The sequence below is a fragment of the Martes martes genome (assembly GCF_963455335.1).
Source record: "Martes martes genome assembly, chromosome: 3".
NCBI lineage: Eukaryota > Metazoa > Chordata > Mammalia > Carnivora > Mustelidae > Martes > Martes martes.
The window spans coordinates 175,658,962-175,671,051 of record NC_137890.1 but is presented as its reverse complement, the minus strand read 5'-3'; the positions used below and the strand labels follow the sequence as shown (position 1 = coordinate 175,671,051).

General features: G+C 37.1%; 1 protein-coding gene across 5 annotated transcripts in view; it reads left to right on the top strand.

Annotated features, from left to right (window-relative positions):
* The window catches only part of UNC80 (unc-80 homolog, NALCN channel complex subunit), a gene marked incomplete at both ends in the record, with an annotated part of 220,728 nt that overhangs the window by 145,608 nt on the left and 63,030 nt on the right, over window positions 1–12,090 (top strand). For 4 of the 5 annotated variants that reach the window (XM_080799158.1, XM_080799155.1, XM_080799157.1 and 1 more), the window contains 7 exons: window positions 1,104–1,285; window positions 1,805–1,936; window positions 3,934–4,120; window positions 4,747–4,878; window positions 6,530–6,673; window positions 9,477–9,577; window positions 10,578–10,664. In XM_080799158.1, the coding sequence (XP_080655284.1) occupies window positions 1,104–1,285; window positions 1,805–1,936; window positions 3,934–4,120; window positions 4,747–4,878; window positions 6,530–6,673; window positions 9,477–9,577; window positions 10,578–10,664 (965 nt within the window). The remainder of the gene's footprint in view (window positions 1–1,103; window positions 1,286–1,804; window positions 1,937–3,933; window positions 4,121–4,746; window positions 4,879–6,529; window positions 6,674–9,476; window positions 9,578–10,577; window positions 10,665–12,090) is intronic. The other variant, XM_080799156.1, reaches the window with a different exon arrangement.

The following is a 12,090-nucleotide window of genomic DNA, read 5'->3' as shown; positions in this document are numbered from 1 at the left end:
ACTTTATATGTGAGCAAATGGCAATTCAGAGGATTGAAGGGACTTCTCTGAGTGTACACAGATCAGAAGCAGCGGGGCCGGGACACCAGACCCAGGCCTTCCGACGGCACACATAGATGTCCCTCCCATATGTCACATTGCCTCCAGAAAATAAGACAGGTGTTAGAAGCCTCTCGTACTCTTCACGTCACAGAGCTCTTTCTCATGCATTATTGTACCTTTACATAACAACAAATTTGGAGGCAAATAGCATCATCATCACCATCACCATCACTGACATTCTGCCCCTAAAGAAACAGAGACTGAGAGAGGTGGAGAGGCTTTCCCAGGAGCACTTAGCAGAGGGGTTTCAGAGGGGGCACTCAACACCCACTGTCCTGACACAATTGTCTGAGTATGTTTTGATGATCCAGGAAGAAAACTACAAGAGAGATTTTAAATTGTGTTTTTATGATGGACGCTGACTCATGCATCTATGCTACAGAGTGTATTTTTCTGCCCCATTATTCATTAACTTTGTAACTTACGGTAGCACTTGGCCTTCCTCTTACTGATATTTGACTTTTCCCAAAATTAAAAAACAGCAATGGTATTATGATTCATGAAATCCCTTTTGGCTTCTCCGTCTCTTCTCTCAGAAGGGTGGAGGTTTCTAATACATGTACAATGTGGATTTTATTTTTAATATAGCTGGGACAGTTTTTAATGGTCATTTTAATGCACTATCCCAGGATTACTATGACATGATTCTTGGCATTTTCTAAAAGGGATATTTTGGTATATTATTTCCTCTTTTCATTTGCTTCCTCTCACATTCACTTTTCACTGTGAGCCAAAGTAAGACTGCTTGGAATGAGGTATTCTACAGAAATATCATGCTGTCACTGCCCTCGCCGGATATTGGAAGACCGTGGGTGGCACAAAGGATCATGTTTGGTTTCCAATGGCTGAAATAAGATTTGCTTTCACCAGTCCTGGTAGCCTGGTTCCCTTAGCTCAGGAGTAATTTTCAGGAGATAGGAACAGTGCCCCACTTCTCCCCGTCCCCCAGGTCCAGGCAAAATTAAAAGATGTGTCGCTGATGAATTGTTGGCTGTCTCTAGCTGCCATGTTCCTGCTGTGTGCGGTGAAAGTCCCTGAGGCTGTGTCTGACATGTTGATGTCCGAGTTCCACCACCCAGAGACAGTGCAGAGGCTGAACGCTGTTCTCAAATTCCACACACTCTGGAGGTTTCGCTACCAGGTCTGGCCCCGGATGGAGGAAGGAGCCCAGCAGATTTTCAAGGTGAGGGATACGTCTGCCACAGGAATTAGATTTGCAAACCCAACCCAAGGCTTGTTTAAATCCTTGAACCTCAAATCTACAGTGTATGGCCCAAGGGATGCTTCTTTTTCTTTTTCTCTGTGATTATGTAAGTAAAGCTAAATCATACATGAATGAATGAATTCTTGTTTTAAAAAATACTGAAATATAAAAGAGTGGTAGAGTATGAAAATCAAGTTTCTACAAACCCCAAGATCCCACTACCATCCCAGAGGTATGCCCATAAATGTTTGGGGTATAATCTTTGAGATACTTTGCTGTATTTATACAGATAGATTTTTTTTGGAGGATGGGGTCATTAATGCAAATAGAGATCATATATTTGAAACTGTCCGTTTTTTAATGACTAAACTGAGACCAAAAGATGTTCACCCTGTGCTCTGTAACATCATGTACTCTACAAGATGATTTCATAATTATACTTCGACTCATTCTAGCTTATTTTCTGTCTTACCTCATTCTTCTGATATCAACTAACAGATCCCGCCTCCCAGTATAAACTTCACCCTGCCCTCACCAGTGCTTGGAATGCCATCTGTCCCAATGTTTGATCCCCCTTGGGTCCCTCAATGCAGCGGGAGTGTCCAGGACCCCATTAATGAAGACCAGTCTGTGAGTAACAGGCACTTTCTTTCTCATCACTTCAGGCTCCACGGTGTCCATGTAAGAGAGAAGGACTATGAGTGCATGAGAAAATTTGTTCTTGTCATCAGAATGTCATAGCACAGAGAATCAGCCATGAAAGATCTTTGTTCTTGTGAATAGAATAGAAGGAACTAATATGCAGTAGTGAGCATTAGCAGACCTCTAAGCCAACACAGTTTTGTTTTATGATCTCAGTAGCAGCCACCTTTCACAACTGTTAAAAGCATTAGCCATTGATTTCTTGTCCAAGTGTAGCACTTTTGTCTCTAGTTATTATAAAGCAAAGATATTCACCTAACCTGTAATATCTAAGCTACCCAAAAGGTAATGAGATTGACCCTGGATGAATAAGAAAAAGAACTGAGTTGGCAGCTCTTATTTCCTTGTTTGGACGTTGGTCTGTTCTTCATTTTGTTGATCATTAGTATCATCACCACAAATATCACTCTGAGACCTCAGGTCTTTTGTACTCTAATATATCAGTGCTACATGTAATAGAATTCACAAACAGTTAAGTTGAGAGAACTGTCCATTCATAGACAAGAACAAAGAATAAATGTTTTTGAAAAAAAGGAGTGCAAAATACGCATTTTTCACCTGTTGAATTTTCTGAATTACAAGAGTAATGTAGAAAATATGGAAAATCAAAAAAGGAAAAGAAAATAGATATATTCTTCAGCACAAATCCATGACTATTTTCTTTTACAAATTCCCATGGAATTTAGGATAATCAGTATATAAATATTAAAGATTTTTGATATACCACCAAAATAGCCCCAGGAAGATTTTACCATTTTACCCATATACAATAGAAAAGGAAAGTGTGTCATCTTTATTCAAATTAGCCAGTATTATTTTGTTAATGCCACTTTGAGTGGCAAAAAACAAAGTCATTGGTTTTTTTATTTGCAATTCTTTAAAAAGTCACTTGAATATATGAAGTTAGGTTGAACATTTTTGTACATTACACATTTGCTAGACATTGTAGTTTTCTTTGAAGAACTGTTTGAGCTCTCTACCCATGAAAATGTTTATACAGAAAATCCAGCATCTGAATCACTGATGTAAGGATCTTGGATTTGTCTCCCATATAGACAATGGAGTCATTTGAGCCAATGAATATTGGTTATTGGATAGAGAATATAATTTCTCTGTATACAAGTTTGCAAGACATTTGAAACCAAGACCCCAGATTCTATATCCAGTTTTCTTTCTCTCATTCCACAATTATTACTTTACCTTAATATAATAAATCAGCTTAACCCCTGACCTGCAAACAAATTGCCATGTGGCCCACCTAATGCCCTTAATTGCTCCTGTACCTTTCAGCAATAGAAACTTTTAGTCTTATGTAAAGATCCTGTATTCAACCTTAGTAATGCTATCAATTCTCATAATTTCTGTTCACTTTGTTCCTACAAATATTGTTGAGTATTTGCAGTGTGTCACTCTATTTACCTACTATAATTAAGTATTTATGGTGTGGTAGATACCTGAGATACAAACATGAAATAAATCATATAACTATTTGGTTTATGTGAGATATCCCATTCCTCCTTCTCTCCATGGTTCTTTCCCTTTTATTAACCTTATGAAATAAATGTCCTTCATTTAAAACCATTTCAAATAGTTGTGGAAAGGACTAGAGTATTAAAATTTTTTATTTGATTTGAATGTTTAAAGAGTGGATCATTGATATCGCCCCAAATTCTAAAGGTGAAATCCCAAAACTTAAAGATATTCTTGAAGAATCAGTCTGATTGAATGAAAATGAATAACTTAGTTACACACAACCTGGATACCTGGCAGAAAAAATACAAACAAATGGCCATGAAACTAGATCATGGGTGCCCTTCCATTTTCTGCAAAGTGCCACATTTGTGTAATTCTATGGGAACACTCTTCATGGTTGTGACCTTGCAGACTAGTTTCTATAAAATAAACTGGTCTTCATGTCTCCATAGAAATCCTTTTCAGCCCGGGCCGTGTCCCGCTCCCATCAGAGAGCAGAACACATCCTAAAGAACTTGCAACAGGAGGAAGAGAAGAAACGTCTCGGTAGAGAAGCCAGCCTCATCACCGCCATCCCTATCACCCAGGAGGCTTGTTACGAGCCCACCTGCACGCCCAACTCAGAGCCAGAAGAAGAAGGTGCCCCCTACACATGGGACATCCTGGGGGGCTAAGGCACAGGAAGTGGAAAGGACTGGCTTTGAAACGAACATTAATGATTTTATGTGATGTGAGGTGATATGCACTCCTCTGTGTGTGTGTCTCTCACCTCCTGACACTAGCAAAAGAAAGAGGAAAGCTGTTATGTTCTTCATTTTTGGAGTTGGCCTGTTTCTAGAGGAGCGATTTAGTCACATTGAATGAACCAATATGATAATGGACCAATAGTGATTATGATTCAGAGAACAGCTAAATTCAGAGTGTATTATTAAAGTAAATGCAGTCAATCTTTCATCATTAAAAATGGGGTTAGTCCATTAACTATCAGCCTTCACAAATGCAACCAATTTGTTGGTTGGCATCAGAAATAATTTATGAACCATTCTAATTCAGTGATTCTCTGCTCTGTTTTTGTGGAATCTATGGGAGGAATTTTCTGTCTGTGTTTCTAAAAGATTTTTTTCTATTTGTTAAGTACACTCTAAATTACTTGAGTCTTATACTCAGAAGAGCAAGTATTCACTTGTAACGTAATACAGTTATAGCTGTGATGATGACAACTTTGTTACAAAACCAAAGGTCACATTCCCCATTTTCTTTGCCAGTAGAAGAAGTCACCAATCTGGCATCCCGTCGACTGTCTGTGAGTCCGTCCTGTACCTCCAGCACTTCCCACAGGAATTACTCCTTCCGCCGAGGGTCAGTCTGGTCTGTGCGTTCAGCTGTTAGTGCTGAAGGTGTGTCCTCTTAGAAATATGTTATTTATTCCTCATGACTTGTTTGTGTTTTGAAACATTTGCCAGTTAGTATTCTTACTACGCTTCACTGCCGTCATTAAATAACTTGTCTCAGGACTTGAAGTTCAAAAAATAAGTATTAGATTGAGTGGTAGCCTAAAAAATATTTTTTCTCTAGCAATTGTCCTTTATAATTGGTTCTATTTTAGTTACATTGCAAACAATCATACTGCTATGGGTTTTCAACCCTGGCTATGCATTACAATCAAGTGAGGAGCTTTAAAAATATACTCAGGCCACAACCAAGACTAAATCAAGATTCCTAAGAATGGGACCCACACATCAGTATTTTTAAAATCTACTTGGGATGGAATAGGATGCTTTAGAATATTGTTCTGGAATAATTTAACGATCAAAGGAAGACCAGAGTTCATGCTACTCCTATAATGAAATCTGATTCTGGATGGGGAGGATATGATACACTTCAGTTCCACGAATTTAAAAAATATGTTTTCTCTAATCGTGAATAACTGTCTGGGACTCGCTGCTCATGATTACACAAATTTCATCACTGATTTATAAAGTTATTAAAAAGTTCTGCAGAAACCAGTGATCCTCAACCCTTGGCTGTGTAACCCTTGGGAACTTCAAATGACCAGTGCTAATTAATCACAACTTACAGGGATTGGGCCAAAGGCTCAATTATATTTTTCATAACAGATATAATTTTATTGAGGCATGATTCAGGTACCATAAAACTCACCCTTTCGAAGTATACAATACATTGGTTATTATACAATATTATGCAACCATTATGCAATGGTTAGCACCTCTAGCCATAAATATTTTAGAATATTTTCATCATCCTGAAAGGAGACCTTATACCCATTAACAGTCATTCCTCATCCACCCTTTCTCCAACCTGTGGAAAGAAATTATCTTCTATTTCTACAGATTTGTTACTCTGTACATTTCATATAAATAGAGGCATACAATATACAGCCTTTTGTGACTAGATATTTCCAGTCAGAATATTTTCAAGGTTCCTCCATGTGGTCACATATATCAGTTCTTCATTACCAGATAAAGTTCCATTATATGGCTATACCACATTGTTTATTAAGTCACCAGTTAATGGGCATTTGGGTTGTTTCCACTTTTTGGCTATTCTAAATTATACTACTATAACAGTTATGCACAAGTTTTGTGGGGTAAACTGCCAAGCTATTTTCAAAAGTAACTGTGTCACTTTACATTCCTACCAAAAAGTATGATGGTTCAACATACTTGAATAGTCAAAATAATCTTGGAAATGAAGAGCAAAGCGGAAAGACTCACATTTCCTAATTTCAAAACTTAACTGCAGAACGGCAGCAGTTAATATTGTGTGGTCTCGACATAAGGATGGACAGTAAATCAATGGACTAGAATTGAACAACAAGAACTAAACCGTCATATTCATGTTGATTTCATGTTTGAAAAGGGTACCATGAAAATCGAGTAAGGACAGAATTGTCTTTTCGACAAATGGTGCTGAGACACCTAGATACCTAAGACCAAGAGAAGGTTAAATAGGAAAGTTTGAACTGAGAAATGTTGCATTAGAATTACAATACTGAGAAAAGCATCCCGATGATCTCTCTCTCTTCAGATGAGGAACACACCACTGAACACACACCAAACCACCATGTACCTCAGCCTCCTCAAGCGGTGTTCCCAGCATGCATCTGTGCAGCGGTGCTCCCCATCGTTCATCTAATGGAGGATGGTGAAGTGCGGGAAGATGGAGTAGCAGGTATCCGTTTTGATTAGCGAAACCATCAATAACTCTAATAAAATATTTAAGCTGTTATCTGTTGGAGGATGGTGGGGTGCTCTTGAAGACAGTAATTACTGGTCACATGTTGAATTGTTTTGTGTACATATTACAATTACAGATTTGTAGTATACTCTACTAACATTATCAATGTCTTCATCTCCGTGTCCCACTACCTTTATGACCAAAAAATTGTATTTAAAATAAATACTTGAATTCCGGAAGTATTGTTGAGGACCAGAGAACCAAATAACATTTATTTGGCCACATGAAAATCAAGTAGTAATTCTAGCCACCTTAGAAAATCTTACTTATTAGCTCAGTACCACCAATGCCATCTATCCTGCTTGATTACCTTTCCAGACATGCTACCTAAAGAGAATAGTTGCCAAATGAAATGATAAACGAGGGGTAAAGATGAGTGATCTTTGTGATAGACAAGAAGCCAGTATTTTTAATGTTGTTATTTTAAAAAGCCTTAGAGCTCAATAATGATGTTTTTTAAACCCTAACAGAAAAATGGGTAAAGGATATAAACACACAGACCAATAGTCGATATGATCTGTAAACAACGTTGTTGCTTAAGACAACAATGAAATTTTACATTTCATCTAAAAAAGTGCAAATATTTTCTCATTTTATTTTTTTTTATTTGAGTATAGTCAACATACAGTGTTACCTTAGTTTCAGATGTACGACATAGTGATTCGGCTTCTCTGTATGTTATGCCCTGCTCACTACAAGTGTAGCTACCATACAAAGGTTATCTTAGAAATATCTGTAGTTGGTAAAGATTCAGGGAAAAGAAGAATTCTCACACCTTGCTGATGGGAGCGTGGAGCTCAGTACAAGCATTCTGGAACAGTGTCACAGTATGTGTCAAAAACCTTAAAAGTGTGAAAGCCCTTTGATATAGATTTTGACTTCCAGCCATTTCCTAGGGCAATGATTAGAACTATATAAGGGTCTAAATAGGATGCCTCACATTGTACATTATATAAAAAAAAACAACAAATTTTTAGGAAGAGTTTAAATGTCCAATGAGCAATTAGTTGATCATGCTACCTCCATATGACAGCATTCTGTGTATATTAGAAATAACATTCTAGAAGAATGTTAATATGTTAATAATATATTGTTAAGTAAAAAACTGAGTACTAAGAGTATTTTCTGCATATTATTTTTGAAAATGTGTACATATATATTTTGCATATTTGAAGGGGCATACTGCAAAATGTTTATAGTTGTTTCTGTGTTTGGTAGACTTACCAGTCCTACTTGTCTGTCTTTCTGTATTTTTCATGTTTTCACTATTAAATTGCCCTACTTCAGCAATTAGAACAAAAATAATGTGCAGATAGTTTAGTAATCAATTTCAACCTAAGAAAAACCCACACCTGTTTTAATTATTTATAGACACATGGAAGTTAAAACTTATATTTACATATCTCTTGTTAATATTATTCATTTATATAGTTCATATTTTTAATTGGATGGTTGGTTTTGGAGGCAAAATATTGGTATCCTTTGTTTAAAATATAGGCTGATGACAAATTCATGCTAAATCCTGTATTTCTAGTTTAGAACACTAACTAAACCATTTAGACTGAAGATCCCCCAGCTTATCTTCCACTCACTTCTACACACCTGTTTCCCTAGCATGGGCATTTCCAGGCAGTCTTGGCCCGATCATTCTCCCCAAAGAAGAAGAAGCACTTTCTTCACATTAGAAATAATTATTTAATCCTAAGACATCCTCATTAGAAGTGGGAGCCTAATTAGGACTGGCTTAACTACTTTATCTCACTGAGCGAGATACTATTTAAAGCCTCCAGGTAAACAATTAAAGATCATTTCTAATTCATATGCATTCTAAACCAAAACATATTTCCTAAAAACCAAATAATTACTTTAGAAATTTCTCCATATAACCAACATTGAAATATGACCAATTTGATAAATACTCACCACTCCTAGTATTAGGGTAATTTCCAAAACAAAGATTCACTAACGTATTCTTTTTAAAAATTGAGATATTGACATATTGCATTGTATTAGTTTTAGGCATACACTATAATAATTTCATATATGTATATGTTATGAAATGTTACCACAATAAGTTTAGTTTACCCATGACCACCTGTAGCAACATTTTTTTCTGTAGAACTTTTAAAATCTCCTCTCTAAGGCACTTTCAAATATGCAAGGCAATGTTGTTAACGGTAGTCCCCAGGCTGTACATTATAGCCTTAGAATTTATTTATTTATCTTATAATTGGAAGTTTTTACTTTTGGACCACTCTCACTCATTTGCCACACCCCACCTCTGGCAACCACCAGTCTGGTCTCTGTATCGATGAGTTTGGTTTATTTTAGATTCCACATGTAAGTGAGATCATACAGTATTTGTATTTTTCTGTCTGATTTATTTCCTTTCACATAATGTCTTCAAAATCCATCTTCATTATCACAAATGGCAAGATTTCCTTCTTTTAAGGGTGAATGATACACCATTGTACATCGCAAGTGTGTTCTTTACAAAAGCCATTCTAAAATCTCAAGAGCATCCTATCCTTTTCGTTACCTTTTCTTTATAGGTGAAAATGTTCAGAAATAAGCAGAAAAGAAAACAAATATCTACCTTTCAACAAAAAAGAGTTCGCAGAATCTTGTTAAGGCAAAAAAAAGACAGACTAATTAAAATTTAGTAAATTGTTTGAATAGCATATTAACACTGTATCTCTATTTAAGACAAATGTTCAATGTCCTCTCTCTTCTGAAGTGAGCGCTGTGGCCCAGCAAGTCTTATGGAATTGTCTAATTGAAGATCCATCAACAGTTCTTCGACATTTTCTGGAAAAACTGACCATCAGCAATAGACAAGTAAATTCCTCTTTCTTTAGAGTATAGCCATGTAGCTATGTGTGTGAACACCGTTAAAAGCAAACAGTGGGCTTCACAGCACTATGCATAGAACATCAATTCTGACCCAGAGCAAATACATGCTTTAGGTAATGATAATGAGCAGTACTGCACTTTGCTGCTTTCCTTCAAATTGTTCCATTGACTGATGTCTCCATATGTGTTTGGTACAAGAGCAGTGATGGCCCCAAGATACAGAGAGACTTTCAGTCTTTTAGTCAAAGATTAAGTTCAGTATAGTGTTTCTCAGTAATGGGTACATTTCCTGAATTTGATTGCTTGGTAGTCTGTGATGTAGGTAGGATTATTAGAATAGTTGAAACTGTCCACTAATCACAAAAATCTAATTTAGTAGGCCACCTGTAAGATTATGTCAAATAAAAGTCGTTTTCTGAGCAATGGCAAAAAAGCACTGATAATTAAAAAGTATTTGTTCATTTTTTGTGTTATGGTGCTATTTGTTGGAAGATTAAATTTAGTTTCTGAAAGGTAAGGTTAATTATACACATCTCTATTTATCTTCTCTCAACCTAGCTCTTTACCTCTTTGACTCAAAACCTAGGAAGCAGACCTGTGAAGTTCATTAAACCACATTTGTTTAATGGCTTCTCAAGATAGGTCTGCCTTACATTTCCATCACATCTGGAAATTATAGCAAGTAGAGTTGAGTAAATGTATTGCTCTCCTATGATTTGTCTATGACCAATAGACAGAGTCTAAATTTTTATCTAAAAAAAACTAACTACTGTTCAGTGATTTCATAGTTTAGCCCCTAAGAGAAGGTATTATAGTTGGTTTAAATGCTGTTTAATAAGTATCACATATACTACATTAAAATGCCAAACATAATGGAAATCAACAAGAGGGAAAAGTAAGAGCCTCCCCCATTTTTCAAGAAGTTAATTTTATTTCCTATAGTATGGGCACTGAATGAGATGTAGAAATTCTCCTCTTCTTTCAGGATGAGTTAATGTACATGCTGCGCAAACTTCTCTTAAATATTGGAGATTTTCCTGCTCAGACGTCTCACATCCTCTTCAACTACTTGGTGAGTTTTCACCTCCAGTAAGTGTTCATTCCCAATTGGGAAGCAGCAACATGAGGGAAAAGGCCATAGGGATTTTTGCCAATAAATTCCCATTAATGATGTGACTGAAGGTAGATCATGGTCAGCTAAATTCACCATTGTTCGTATGGGGAAGCCCCTCCCGACACACTACTTGGCATGTGGTGGGCACTCAGCAAATGTCAGTGTCATCTCTATCTTCCTTTGGCATTATACAACTTGCTTATGTTGGTTCTTAATTTTAGTTTTCTGTTCAGAAACCTTATATGTCATTCTAGTATTTTTCCTTTTTCCTATATCGCTTTTAAAATACACACACACAGAGGCAAATGTTGCCCTAGATGGAAAGTATTTGTGAGTGTATTTTTCCATAGCAACTATCTTTGCTTTAAACCATCCTGACAGCTCCTTCCTGAACCCTCCAGAATATTCCGGTTTCTATAGGATCTCTGCGTTATACCCTAAATGAATATGCAGGTTGGGGGTTATTAGCTTGATGCCTCTTCTTTGAAACCACCTTAATCCAGACACATGGCTGCGTGAATGTTTGTGTTGGGAGGACTTTTTCTCTCTCCCTTACAATTGTCAGTCTCTTGGCAGGTAGGGAAAGAGAAGAGGTATCCACATGCATCTGTAACAGAATGAAAAACTTAACACTACACCTCTTATGTGCAGAGAAAATGTGTAATGCCTTTCTCTCATCTATGACTGATTTGGCTTTCTTCCTGAGTGTCCACCAGCTGGTTGACAAGGGAAAGAATATAAATAAGTGTCCAATCCAGTCTTAAGTTCAGACTGATAAAAACATATAAATAGTAACTTTGGATAGTGTTCAGTCTCTCTTGGCTAAAAATATTTAGTCTCTAGGAATTCTCCTCCCTTCCAACTTCTTTCATCTCTAAACATTATGTGGGGTTGGAGAGAAAAAAAGATCTTTGTTGTTGGAAGATGGAGGGAGGACAGCAAAATATCCTCCAGACAGAGAACTTTTGAGATGGAAAAACGAAGCAAGCCACTCCATACCATTCATACAGAACTGTATTCAGAGTAACTTACTGACAGGGAAGAGGGGGCAGACACCAATCCAAGGACCAGACAGCTATTTTCTGCAAAGTCCAGGCCTTAATCCACAGCTTTTATAGAGCAAGGGCATGGCGATGAGGAATAAGTGTAGCCTTCCAACATTCTGGTCAGGGCCTACCTTCACCTCCAAGGGACTTGGGACACGTAGCAACAAGGGCAGTCACTGCATGGACATGAATGAGATGGAGGTCCAAGACTGGCGTCAGTATTGTCAGCACTCCCTACATTTGTTCAGCTTTCTGTCTCTTGTTCAGTGTTTGCTCTGGCTCCTCCCTTTGTGAGATAATGTTCTTTATCTGACTGGTTGCTAGATGCCTGGCTGGTG